Source organism: Salvia splendens, chromosome 9 (genome assembly GCF_004379255.2).
Source record: "Salvia splendens isolate huo1 chromosome 9, SspV2, whole genome shotgun sequence".
NCBI lineage: Eukaryota > Viridiplantae > Streptophyta > Magnoliopsida > Lamiales > Lamiaceae > Salvia > Salvia splendens.
This window is the reverse complement of record NC_056040.1, coordinates 12,294,290-12,308,223: the sequence shown is the minus strand read 5'-3', so window position 1 is coordinate 12,308,223 and position 13,934 is coordinate 12,294,290. Positions and strand designations below refer to the sequence as shown.

Sequence of the window (13,934 nt, the reverse complement as noted above, 5' to 3'; positions counted from 1 at the left end):
AACAACCGAACAAGAGATAACGCATGACATTTAGTCACAAGTAAACATGACAACCTAACAAAAACAATAAAAATAAAATTAATTCATTTTTTAGTAAAATGGGATATTTTATAGCAGACGAAGCAATTTAGTAGACGAACTTTTCCATTAGAGGTGGCTCGACACAAAATGGACCCACATTCCATTTAGAAATTTGTGTTTAGCACTTTGGGTGGATACATCCTTTTTCTCCCCTTTCCAAAAATAGTGATTATGAAAAGAAGAATGCTCCTATTTCAAAAAAATCCCTGCAATTACGTTTTTACATAATCAACACATGTGGAGCCAAAGCACTCTTGTATCACAACCAAACATGAAGATTCCGACTCCATTTTGAGAAACATTATATAAATAGTCGATAGTACTAACAAGGAAAACAAAACCAACTATAATTTCTTATTGTTAGTTATAGCAACAACACAATGAAGAATGGAAACAACTATACGCACAGGATCGACTAATTCTTCTCAAACCCTATAAAAGTAATGAGGGATAACAACATCGTCGTCGTTTCCAGCCGAGATGGGGGAGACAAAACAAGCCATTCATTTTAACTTATTACGAGGCTATTCTAACCTTTCACCATCTCAACAAAAACTATTGTAAAACTTCAAAATCTATACTCCCATTATACAATTGGTGTGGCTTGATTCCACACCACATTCAACATAAAAAAGAGCTCGGTTGAGAGAACGAACTGTCGGAGAAGAGAGAAGGGTTTCTACAAATGTCTGCCATCACATGAAGTAGCTCAGGGGTTTTTTCCTTCTGGACCCCCCTTCACCATAAAGCTCGTTCCACTGAAGAAGCTCGGTCATGTTTATTGACTCTGATGAGACACTTGCACAAACCTATTTTTGCCAAAATTATTAAATGTTAAAAGTTTAGTTCACAAAGCCAGCAAGACACAGAGTAGTAAGGTTTTGATAATTCTTCACTCACCCGCTCATGAGCGAATTTGAAGTCTTCTGAATTTAGCGAACGAATATCAGTGCTCCCACTCAATGCTGGTGGAGGCCTACCTTCAGCAAGAGCAGCTTCTTGATCCTGTTATTGACGCCCATTATAAGTCAACAGTAGAATTTCCAGAAATGGGAATGGTTAAATATCCAACATATTGTCAAACAATCATGACGACATATATTAAGAAATTTTCAATCATGTCAAGTTACACCAAAATCAGGAATGGCTAGCACGGACAACTTTGAAAACAGAATGTATCCAAAATATGATTAAAAAAAGGCATACTTATTCCCGCAAATAACTCGTAGTATCATGAAAGTAACCCTTGGTTATGCTAAACCCTTATGTGCCAATAACATTGCACATTCCCTCAGGATTAGTAGTATATCAAAACTGTTAGCATTAATTGTAGAAACATAGTACCTTTTTCTCCTTTTCCAAAATCTCTCTAATTGGGCGATGTGCAGCCGTTACACACAAATTCTGAAAGGAAAAACAGATATTATGGTGGCCCAGTCCTATGAATAATTCTTAACAAAAAAAAGACTCAGTCTGACCTTAAGATCACTTCCTGAATAACCATCGGTCATACTTGCAACAGAAGCGAGATCCACATCTGGAGACAAGTCTTCTTTAGCTAGTATCACTCTTAGTATCTTTGCTCTGTTGGCAGCATCTGGCAAGTTCACCATCAATCTACAAAGAAGTGGTAGGAGATTAAAACATCAATCATAGATTAGAGTCACAATGTCATTAGACTATTTGTGTCCAATACTAGGTGTTCAGAAGATAACTGAACTTGCTTTACCTGCGCAGCAGTCGCCTAATCACAGCCTCATCAAGGTCAAAGGGCCTGTTTGTGGCAGCAAGTACCAAAACACGTTCTGTGTCTTTTGTTCGCAACCCATCCCAGTTCACCATGAATTCATTTTTCATTTTGCGCATAGCCTCATGCTCTCCAGGATTTTCTCTTCTTCCCAGCATGCTGTCAACCTTGACAAGGAGAAGGGGGATAGAGAAGGCCACAAGAAAACTAAATCAGAGAACTGGTACTGAATGTGATGAGAATGATGAAACATAAGGTGGAGTGCCATACTTCATCAACAAATATAACACTAGGAGCAATTTTACTAGCCAGCGAAAAGACAGCCTTGACATACTTCTCGCCCTCACCGAACCACTGAAAGAGCAGAAAATAAGCAGTAGACGTTAAACAAGTTATATGAATGCTATGTGTGTATCTAGTACCATCCTATAAAAGTTATACACATGTAGTCATTTTAAACACCTTAGATGTTATGCTTGACATTGATATGTTAATGAAGTTTGCGCCAGCTTCAGTTGCAACAGCCTTTGCAAGCATTGTCTTTCCTGTTCCAGGGGGACCGAATAAAAGTATACCCTTGCAGGGCTGCAAGAGAAAATTTTGAAGTTACTGTGATATCAAATAATTATGCAAATAAAAGCCAGGTAATGTATCTATCAGGTAATCCATGAAGTAGTCTGACAGGGGAGAGAGACTGTATTTGAGAAGATCAGCAGTTTTAAAACATGGAGAGAATTCCAAACAGAATGCAGATTACATGCTTGTAACAAACATAAGTTAATGAGAAAATGTTGACTGTCTTGTACATAAGTCTGTTGTTCATATCAAGAATACAGTAGAAATAGATCATATTGCCATTCACAGATAATTCAGAAATATTAAAACTATGGCCTCATGATTTTACAAAGAGCACTAGTTGGGGGAAAGAATCAATGATGAGTCATATGTGAAAATCAGTATAAATATAACATGAATCTACAAGTTGAAGTGAACCAAGTTCAATAACAAAAAGTTTTTGAGAGAAAAAAAACGACACAAAATTATAGTCAGAAGTGGCAAAATCAAACTAGAAACTGATAACTCATTTTGTAACCCAAAACTAATAGAGATGTTACCTTTGTCAGTTGGCCCTTGCAAAAAAGTTCAGGCCGCTGTAAAGGAAGCATCACCAACTCTTTCAATGTATCTTTGACATTTTCTAGTGCTCCTATATCATCAAACGTCACACCAATATCGCTGGGAGGGATTACATCAGCTAGAAGTCTCTTCTCAAATTCATTCTCAGTCACAACATCCTGGGAATTGGAAAAACATGACATTGTAATCAACAAAGATGTAATCGAGCAATCATAAAAATCAACCCAAAAAGATAGCTTTACTAAATCTATAATCTAATATCCATCAGCTTAGTAGGACCTTCAGGGATTTCTTTGAACTCTTGGAATCATTCTGGATTGCATGTAGAATTCCGATCCCATACTGGATGCTGATACAAAAGGTTTAATAAACAGTTTAGTTCCATGTTTATGCGCATTGAGGCACCCATCACACTTTTAAGTGACAACTTGCTATTACCTCTCTATAGCCAAAGTAACCCTGGCATCTTTGAAATCTGTTTCAGCTTCAGGATTCGTCATCATATGGTGACTTAAAGCCCAACCAATCACCTTTTCGGCACCTTCAATATATTTCAGAAACTCTTTAATTATTGTCAACAAGTTTTTGTTCATTTGATATAGAACCATAGCATGTCAACTGAAAAATTAGTAAAAATTTAACATGTTGATAAGGGGAAGTAAAAGATAATCTTACTCTCAATTGTGAGTGTTTGGTCTTTAATGTTCAAGGATTCAAGCTCATTACACTCCAGGCCACTACGATTGAGGACCTGCATGTTAAGAACATTAGCCATATTTTTAATAAGGCACTAGCAGCCTGAATTCATAGGATATTAATACTAGACAGTTCAAGGCCGAACTTCATCTCTTCTCAATGTATGGGGTTCCAGTCATTTTTTTATTTTCATTCTTTTACTGCAATATTCCATTTTATGAGTTACTATGTCTATATAGTACTTTGATTTTGAGGATGGAGGAAAGTAACTGGCTAATGAGTAAAGTGCTTTCTTAGTAGTACAAGGAAGAATAGGCAAAAATCTTGTTTTCCTATTACTAGGGAATACTTTACTAGTAGGAAAATCATAACGTATTTTCTCTTTTCATCAATAGAGCGCTTTATCCTTGCATTTGCGCTCTTTACTACCCAATAATGAGTTTTCTCAATATCGATAACGGCACAATTATGTCTTTTTTAAGAATGATATCTTTGTCTGTGTTATTTTACAATTAAATTAAGAGGACTGTTTGGGGTAAAACAAACAGTTTGTCTTTTGTTTGAGAATTTCCTTGCTTGATAATTTGGTTACCATCATAGGTGCTACTTTTTTTTATATTTTTGGCTAGGAGGGGGGTTATGCAGCAACACATCTTGTAATATGATATACTAAAGTTTAGAAAGAAGAAATCGAGTTTGAACGTAAGGTATGTCACTGTATGCTCAGATTAGATATTGAGTTCAAAGAGGCAAGTTTCCGAGATAATAGCACTATATCTAAATGTCCATTAATATTAATAGTTGACATAAATTTGTCCACGCAAGGAAGGTCCATTTCTTCAATGATAATAAAAAGCTGTGGTGGCAGTTTTCTGTGGTGGGATTTTGAAAAAAAACGCCATCGCCATGACGATTTGTGGCACAGATTTGATGGCGGCGCCATGACATTTTTGTCGGCATTTTTTACTGGCTTAGCCTTCTATTTGCCCATTAGCCCTAAACACGGGTCATTCGCCCAAAAATCAGACTCATTTACTATAATCCGACCTGATTTCACACTTGAAATAGGGTTTTAATATGTTTTCAGGTTTCCTCCACATTTAAACGCAAACACTACTACTTCCCTATCTATCCACCCCGTCCGCCCTAGTTCGCGCCGTCTGTTTAGCCTCATGTTTTATGTCTGTCTATTGGTTCAGTTTCTTTTCAAAATATATTTAGATTTTCAATTATAAAATAATACTACTATTATAATGGGTAATTTGCATGTACATTCCTACACTTTTACCAAATTCGGTTTGGCATACCAACGTCAAAATCCACCTATAAATACCAAACTAGTATTGATTTGTTATGATTTTGCAACCAAACTATTGATTTATTCTAATTTTGCCACCAATCAAAATTTCGACACTAGCATAGCTAGATGACTTACCTACTTGGCACTATCGGATGTCAACCAAAACAATGTCACGTTTCCAGCAACGAAACAATATCATATTATGCTAGATTAAATCATTTCATTTGTTTAATTCTGATTTATATTAACCCATATTAGAGCCAAAAAAATTTATTGGTTGCAAAATCTAAATAAATCAATAGTTCAATAATTATAGAGAGATTATAAAGATGGTATGCAAAACCAAAACTTGATGAAAGTTTAGGAATTTTCTAGCAAATACCCCTAATTATAATTAACAAACCTATAATTATATTAATGCGGTAGATTCATTCAAAAAAAGAGAAATGGGCTCAAGCAAGAAGATGCATGATTTGATTTATGAGATATTACCAAAAATTGCATGAGAAGTACAACCATAGAGATACAATTGATCAAATTTCGCTCAAAGACATTGATGAGTGTAACGAGTGGTTAGTTGGAGAGTTGGATGATGCTAATGTTGTTGGCAATTATTAGTTTATTAATGAAGATTCGCTTGATTGGAATATTGTCTACAAGACTTCAGGAGTTGGAGAGCCTTTAGAATATACTAGATCCAAGAAAAGAAAAGAGTCTCCTACATCAAGTTGTGATAGATGTTCTAAGAGAGACAAGTACTACAACCACATCTACAAAAAGGGAAAGGCAAATTGGAAGTGGTGGTTGAAGAGAGAAGGCTTGTAGATAAAGAATCTAAAGATGAAGAATTTGAGCGAGAACATGTTGGGAATATTAATGTATCCAAAGGTGAAGAGGGAAAAGGATTTTTTTTCATAGGATGTTGATGATAATGGTGAGGACGAGGATAACTATGGTGAGGTTGATGAAGATTTATTAGGATGTGAGTTTAGACTTAATATGTATTGATGTATGATGATTTTACATTTTAATTATTTAGCTAAGACTTCAAATATTAGACATATTATGTCATGGTTCATGACATTATGTTTTAATTGTTATTCTATGATTAAAATATTATGCTTTTATCATTTTCTAATGAGGTGGGCCCATTATCCACTAACAATTCTCCAATTACTTTTTCTTTCTATATGTCTTATTTTACCAATTGTGCATTAAAACATGTGTCGTCCCAAATGTCCATATTTTTATGGGACAGAGGGAGTATACATATTTTCATAATATTTTATTTATTTATTCATCGACCACCATGCCGAGCGCTATAACTTTGTTGCAGTTTTTTGGTCAAATGTCGTTGCATGTCGGTTGATGCTCTTTATTAGGCAAAATAAGCATGTACAGGTAAGAAACAAAAAAAAAAAGAAAACAGGAATATAGTTCTATTGTGATCAAAAGAATTCCTCACAGTTCGTAAGTTATTCAGATTTGCGATCAATTTTAGGGTTTCAGCGTCCCGTTCCAATTGCTGCTTCCAGCTAACCAGGAGTGCTTCATCCTGCAGCATTCATAAGCATTATCACACAGTACGAATGGCACAAAACACGTCTGTGGCTGTTAAGGAAACCAAGAACAGACCTGGGGCAGGTGAATTGTAACTTTATTAGGAAAAAGTTTGGATAGAAGCTTAGTGGCCTTTGTAACATCCTTTGTTCTATCATGCAACCTCCCAAAACTATCCTGAAGTTACCATATATCATTATATTAGCAAATAAAACACTTACGAACCATGGTTTAAGAGCGAGTGCTCTATGAAACCAAATTCTTATAACGAGATTACTTAATCATCCAGAAAACATCGGCCTTTCAAACACAAAAGTCCATCACAAACACAACACAAGTGAACAAGGCATCAAGTAATATTCTCTTGGAACATCCAGAACACACCTCAAAAAAGGAAAGGAGAAGTCTGAACAAAGACTGCTCGACTCTTTGTAGACCTTTCTCAAAAGTGAACATTTAAACAGAAACAGTTGAAAGTTACTTGGTGGGATATTATAATGCTAGAGTATCTCCTCCCAAAGGCAACAACATCCTCCTTAGACCTTATTAAATTAATATACCAAAAGAGGTAACCAATAAACTGATAAGTTAAATAATTAACCAATTTATAGTGTATCTATAATCTAGAATACTATAAACACATTTATAATCCAATTAGTACAAAAAAGTTCCAAAATTAGCTACATTTCAGCAAATACACTTCTATTAACTTCAACTTCATTGTACTTATAGTCAAAGTAATTGATTTAATTTTTCAAACAAACATTAGATTAACTAAAAAGTTGAATACATTGGCTCATTGATATTGCAATTACATAGCTAAAGATACTCTAACAGATAAGCTCATGAAGGTGTATACATTAATTTAGGAATTTTTTATTAAACCATATGCATAGAGGGTATGTTTCACTGGATGTTAATAGAATTCTGATTACGTAATCTCAGTATGAAGAAAAGGCTGAAGCTGCAATTTACTCTTTTTAAAAAATAGTTGCAGATTATTTTATGACAAACAGATCATAGTAGTATATTGTAATGACTTTGGTGAAAAGCAATTTATTCCAAATTCATTAATTTACGCAGCACCATACAATATTATTATGTATAACATAATAAATCTATCGACCATAACACTTACAGATATTTTGTTGCGCCTTCATAATGAGGCCAAATAAAAAAACGAAATCATTGGCATCATCCAACTACTTATTGTAAAACAAAAGGATAAACAAAAAAAGATCCATATGCAATAGTTTCTCTAGGATTAATTATTAATAAAGTGATTGGATAGCATCTTTTGGGGTTCTCCATGCTAATCATTCAACCATTATCTTCCATACTTCAATATGAAATGGATAATCCACATGCTACTATAGACGAATTGCAACTTGGTAACACTCTTAAAATATCCAAATACAAGGGGTTAGCACATTTTGCAGATAATACATGTTCAAGGCTGTTCACTGCAAATCATTAAATTGTTCAACACACAAACAACCAACTAATATAACTAACGGAACTGTATCGACAGATTCTTACAGGAAAAGCCAAGTCAAGCAAAGCAGTCTGGTTGCTGCCAAATTTTGTGAAAAGCAAACCACCAGGATGAGACTGCAAAGGGAGCAACCAATTACTGAAATAATCCGGATACACAACAAGAAATTATAAGGTGTGAATGCCTTCGGAGATGGTTTGCTAGTATAATGGATATGGTCAATACTGAGTACCTTTTCTTTACGATTATCTGTCTGAGTCTGTGAGCCAATTATTACAATATTATTAGGAAGCTTTTCCAGCTTATTCTTATATGTACTATATGATTCTGAATTTCCTGCCATTGACTTCTCAGCATCTTTCATAAATAAAATAAAGGGCGAATATCTGCTTACTACAAACACCGTCTACAAACAAAGAGAGAAAACAAAGATTAGTATTAGAAAAAACATGAGGCATACAAAAGCATCATTCTTAACCCAATTATTTCAAACCATGCAACCCCACCTCAAACATAGTGTCTATGAGCAATTTGTCCAAATCCTCCACACCAGAGGTATCCAACCGAAGCTCATTGGCTGTAATAAAAGAGACAAATGTCTGAGATACTAACTCACACAACGCAGATAAGAGGAAAGCAGTGAAGGTGAATTCACCATTGCAGAAGAATCCCTGACCCTTGTCACAGAGACCTCCAAAATCAACTCCATCTTGCATAAGCTTGTCGAATCTCACACCAATTTTTGACAGGGGATTATCTTCAAATGGCAAGAGAACCTTGCCTCGCATTCCAGGAGTAGGACCTCTAAAAACCAAGCTAAAAGAATGTTAGCTCACAATGTCTTGTAACAGAACAGGAACCACCAATAAAAGCACATATGCGCCTTTGTATATCAATATAATAGAGTATGCATATGCAATATGGGTCAAATCCAAAAATACAAAAGAGGCCAAATAAGGTGTCTCTTCAGAGATACAGAAACAGTATATGATTGCAAAATATATAGTATTTGCTTAATAACATGGTGATGTCGGGAAACAATGAACCCTTTCATCTTGGTAAAAATATACTACCATACTTAAAAAGGCCTTTAACAGGGACTGCAATGCAACAAAATATTCAAGTACCTAAGCTGAAGCCAGCTATGATGTTGTGATTTAATAGCATTGAAACTCTGTAATCAATAAGTTCGTATCCGACACCCTAGACCAATGGCCTCCAGAAAAGAAAATTTGGTTTCTAATGCTTCACCCATTTCTTTAATCAGTAGTAATTATTACCACACACAAAGAGTCAGAACTAGAACATAACTGCACTTGTAGGAAGTCGTGAAATGAAAATAGAATACAAATATTCCAAGTGTTGGGGTGAAAATCAAAGCAAAGATTTCATGAATAAACTGAATAAGATAAACTTCAGGAAATAGTCAAATGAGATGCAACATTGAAACTCATCTATTGGAAAATAGAAAAACTGTGAAGCGCGATCAGTAGCAAAATTGGTAACTTTTGTACAAAAAAGAAGACCATAAGTTAGTGACTTAGTCGAGCATTAACTACGAGTAACGCAAAAGGGTCTTAAGAAGAGCAAACTCTATTGATAGGTTTTATGCCAAATTGAAGGTAATCAATGTTGAGATCTCATTAATCTACGATTATATATAAATGCAAAATCACAACAAGGTCCAAGCCAATATGCTTTGAGTGCACTTGAAAATTTCAGCTAGGTTATCCTTTATAAAATAGTTTTTTAGTAAAATTCGAGCTATATTCTGCAAGAATAATTGCAAATGAATGACAAAAAATACCTGGCAGAACTAGAATATAAACCAGCAGAAGCTGGGCCAATAAACTTAACCCGATCACCTATGATTTTCAAAAATCAGGTACATGTTAGAACTTAAATTTACATACATTGTGTTATATATGTGGCCCTTTGTGTGGCTGTTAACACACATTCTGGCTAAGCAGACTAAACATTCGCCAAAAGGTCGTACTTACCAAATTTGATAGAAACATTCTTTGTCGTGTTTGCTGAAGATGGAACATTATCAGTTTCCATTTCTGTAGGCAACTCCAAGCAAGGCTGAGGAGTACTCAGCAAATTTTTGGTATCTGCTTCAACAGGTGAAAGTTCATTGTCCTTAACAAGCTCTGAGGATACAGGAACTTGTTTGCTGGTATTACTCACTTTCTCTGCATTATTTCCCACTTTGGGAAGCTCAACGTCCTTTGAAGAACCCTAAGGCACAAGGATAACCAATAAATTGCAATGAAGTAATCAATGTTGATTTATTGTACAACAAAGACAGACAGTTTAAAGTATCAAACATTTGAACAGACTATCACTATCCTCGATTGACACAGGTGTTGCTTCATTTTTTTTCTTTAAATTTTAAAATAAAAGCATGGAATAAGATTAATAAAAGAGTTTTATCAGTACTTAATCAAGTAAACCTAATAGCCTACAATAACATAATTGAGTAAAAGAAGATAACTGCTTTTGTCCTGATTCAAAATATAACTATACAACGACATCATCAAATGCACAAATAAGTAAGGATGCAATAATGTCTCTAATCTTACTTTCAAGAATGAATGGCTGTCAAATATGAGCAATTTAGCCCCAAAGTAATGAGCCAGTGCCTTTGCCAACATCTCCTGATAAATATCAGACCCTGGAAAATAATTACAACCACATTGTAAGCGTTCAGATGCTACAAAGATCAGAGCCAAACCTGATAACATGAATTTGGAAAAATATGGCCAAACCAGATACCTGCTGGACCAGAAAGCAAGATTCTAGGATTCAGAGTAGGAAGCTCAGATGTTAATTTAACTTGATCCTTGTGTTTTAGTTGTATATAAGAAGCTGCAATAAGCACACTTTTTGTGCTCTCACTGCAAGTTACATGAAAAGTGAAAAAGTATTAAGAATCCTTGACAAAGGTGGGTGCTTTATATATGTGATAATCAATTAGCCACATCAACTGCAAAAAGCATGTAAAAGAAGAATGCTTGCTTAATTTGTTTTAGTTTTATAAATAAGATATTTGCTAATGTATGTAGTCTATGCAATGGACTGATCTACCTCAAATAGTATGGAAAGTTATCAAATGAAACATCTAGGTTTCGCCCATCCAAAATTGCAGCAATTAAGTCATCTCTAAATGCTGAACTCCGTGAACACATTACTGATTGAGATGCTGGTGCTGGATCCCTAACCCAGTCTCTGTCTTCCTGTTTAAACAATGTCCACTCCTGAGTTATTTGAAAATAAATACCATAAGATCAAATTTAAATTCTGTTATTCCACCAAAACTATGTGACTTGCCTCCAATCCAGATTCCACATTGCCATCAAGAGGGAGATTCTTGCTTACAGCCCCATCATCACCAGCTACCTTATTTCCTAAATCGGTAGCTGAATTAACTTCGTGGCCATCAAGATCATCCTCATTAAGAATGGGCGAGGAAGGTGGTAGATCACTTCCTCGTAAATTTTTACCACTGGCCTGCGAAGTGGGCTTTACACATGATAAATCAGGGCACATAGAGAGTGATGCCAAAATTGAAGCACCTGCTACAGCTGATGCATCTCCTCGTTTTTCAACAGGAATGAACTTCCCTATATTAGTCTGAACATCTGGAGGAAGGGTCTTGATTACACTATCATACGGTAGCTGTTGGAAAATCTACATGGATGAAACTAAGGAATCCCACAAGGAAGACTGGACATATGAAAGAAGGAGCATAGCAATGATAAATAAATAAAAGGATACATAAGCATGACTTCCCAGAAAGCCAAACACCACTTCATCCCCTGAACTGAGATCACAACTTGTGTTTTTCTTGATTGTTTTTCCATTCACTAGCACACATCCTTTGCTTCCACGACTTTCAAGCACCGCAACAGGTTTATCATCACGCTGATCATTCCCAGTAAGCGAAAAATGTCCAGTAACACAAAATTAGCATTTCAGATCACAAGAGTTTACAAGATGTAGAGTACGTCAAGCAAAACATTAAGTGGCATATGTTTACAACTTATTCATCATGTATTGTTAAAAGGTTGCAGACTTGGTAAGAGTGGCTGCATGTACTTAACTTAACCAGCATATTATATACTCTCCTATTCACCATTACTACTCCAAATTACTATTATCCACCATTCACAACTGAAAAGCATAAAAAAAACTGAAACCTCTACACGCGAGTATGCATGACTTGTCCCAACTCCTACTGTATAAAAAACGAAATAGTAGTAGAAAATGAATGTAAGGTCAAATATAACAATACCTGGTCAAGACGTATGGAGCATAAAATCGCACTGATAGTCTGATCTCGAATCAAAAGATTAGCTTGTTTGCTTGAGCCTACCAAGAAATTGGTTGTATACACAGAAACAGTAGGATTCTGCAAATATATAACATTAGCATTCACTTATCACGGCACTAAATTCGAAACTTCAAGAAGTTGAGCGGTCAAATCAACTAAAAATACAAATAAGATAAGAAGTTCAATAAATACAGAACAAGAACACAGCTTTGCACCACAAACAGCAGACTAGAATCACCTGCGGAGATTCCGTAAGAAGTTTACACCAAGGTGAGGTTGTTTCATAACTTTGATGTTGCTTCCGCGATGGCAACGAACTCCTCGGCTTCTCCAATGCAGTAGCTGCAGCACCTAGATTTCAAAATTTTCACCGAATTCCAACCATTTTTCAGGCATGCACATTTCAGAGAGAAGCTAATTTGACAACATTTCAACAAATTCCAAACAGAAATAACTGAGAAGCAACCTTCGGGAACCACAGGTGTGGCAACAGAAACTGAGGCGGCGGCATCAGGAGCTGTGTCGGCGGCGGTGGTGGCGGGGAGCTCCGGCGGATCAGCCGAGCTTATTTCCTTTGGGTTCTCCGCCGGCGAGGACTCCGACGCCTTCGGATTATTGCTATTACTCGCGCCCTACACTCAAAAGGAGATAAAACAAAAGCACTGAGAATCGATTGGTGCAATCTAGAAAGGAACAAAGCAAGAGCGGTGCATCTCGGTGCGTTTAGAGAGAGAGGGAAAGAGTGCCTTTGGACGCTTGGGGGAAGAAGGTTTATTGTGATTATCATCGGACGGCGAAGATGATCTCTTACTATTATTCGACGGCAGAGATCCACTTCGCCTCGTCGACACCATTTCAGCTTCCGCTTCTCTTTCTGGAAATCGTTTATCTTTTTAGAGAGAGGGAATATTTATTTATATGGACATCAGTACATCACTCTCTGATCTGTCATTTAAAGGAAAACTAGATGGGGAAAACTGAAAAATAAAAGAGTTTAGGGGTTTCATTTATAATAAAAGGCTTTCTCGGGGGTATTAAAATAACTCCTCTCACGGGCGAATGAGATCGGGTCGGGTTTTTTTGTCAACTCAGAAGGTCTACCGTCTAAGAGAACATATTTATTATTTTAATATTCATAAAACAGAAGAAAAAAACAATTCTAAATAACCACATCTCAATTTTAGTTAGTCCATATGTACGATATGTATATAATTATTACTTTAATCGCTATGTGAAATATAAAAAAATGAACTTTTTTTAGAATGTAATATAAATAGTGACCAAATGGTCTTAGCAATAAAATAGTGTAGACATATAGTAAGAGTGTCATGTTAATTGTTTTTAAGAAGAATGCCATGTTAATTGCTAATTCTATTGTTGCAATACATAACCGATAAAATAGTCATTATTTAGATAATTCAAATAAAATTAGCCATTAATATAAGAGGTTAAAAATAATTACACTTAAAATAAAAATTATCCATTAATATAAGAGGTTAAAAATAATTACACTTACTTTCTTTCACAAGGTACATTACAAGTGGATATAATAATTAAAAATTAATATTTCAGTGTTAAGTGA

General features: G+C 35.5%; 1 protein-coding gene across 1 annotated transcript; it reads right to left on the bottom strand.

The window, feature by feature from the left end:
* Positions 1-404: 404 nt before the first annotated feature.
* On the bottom strand, positions 405-13,257 carry LOC121747999. The gene is made up of 28 exons (XM_042142198.1): positions 13,099-13,257; positions 12,819-12,984; positions 12,591-12,703; positions 12,314-12,430; positions 11,797-11,943; positions 11,350-11,709; positions 11,107-11,255; positions 10,795-10,916; positions 10,602-10,693; positions 10,017-10,257; positions 9,824-9,881; positions 8,672-8,832; positions 8,523-8,593; positions 8,249-8,422; positions 8,061-8,132; positions 6,597-6,698; positions 6,427-6,516; positions 3,641-3,716; positions 3,404-3,506; positions 3,245-3,314; positions 2,944-3,123; positions 2,291-2,413; positions 2,099-2,182; positions 1,811-1,995; positions 1,560-1,698; positions 1,426-1,485; positions 982-1,086; positions 405-890 (listed from the first exon to the last, which is right to left on the bottom strand). The coding sequence occupies exons 1-28, from the start codon at positions 13,204-13,206 to the stop codon at positions 777-779; spliced, it is 3,582 nt and encodes a 1,193-aa protein (XP_041998132.1). The 5' UTR covers positions 13,207-13,257; the 3' UTR covers positions 405-776.
* Positions 13,258-13,934: the final 677 nt, after the last annotated feature.

Bases quoted from the DNA above. Each gene is read 5' to 3' on its own strand.
- LOC121747999 (XM_042142198.1), bottom strand. From the start codon at position 13,206: ATGGTGTCGACGAGGCGAAGTGGATCTCTGCCGTCGAATAATAGTAAG. The intron at 9,882-10,016 runs GTAAGTACGACC...TGAAAATCATAG, and splicing joins GAATGTTTCTATCAAATTTG to GTGATCGGGTTAAGTTTATT. The intron at 6,517-6,596 runs GTCTGTTCTTGG...TGAATGCTGCAG, and splicing joins TTACAATTCACCTGCCCCAG to GATGAAGCACTCCTGGTTAG.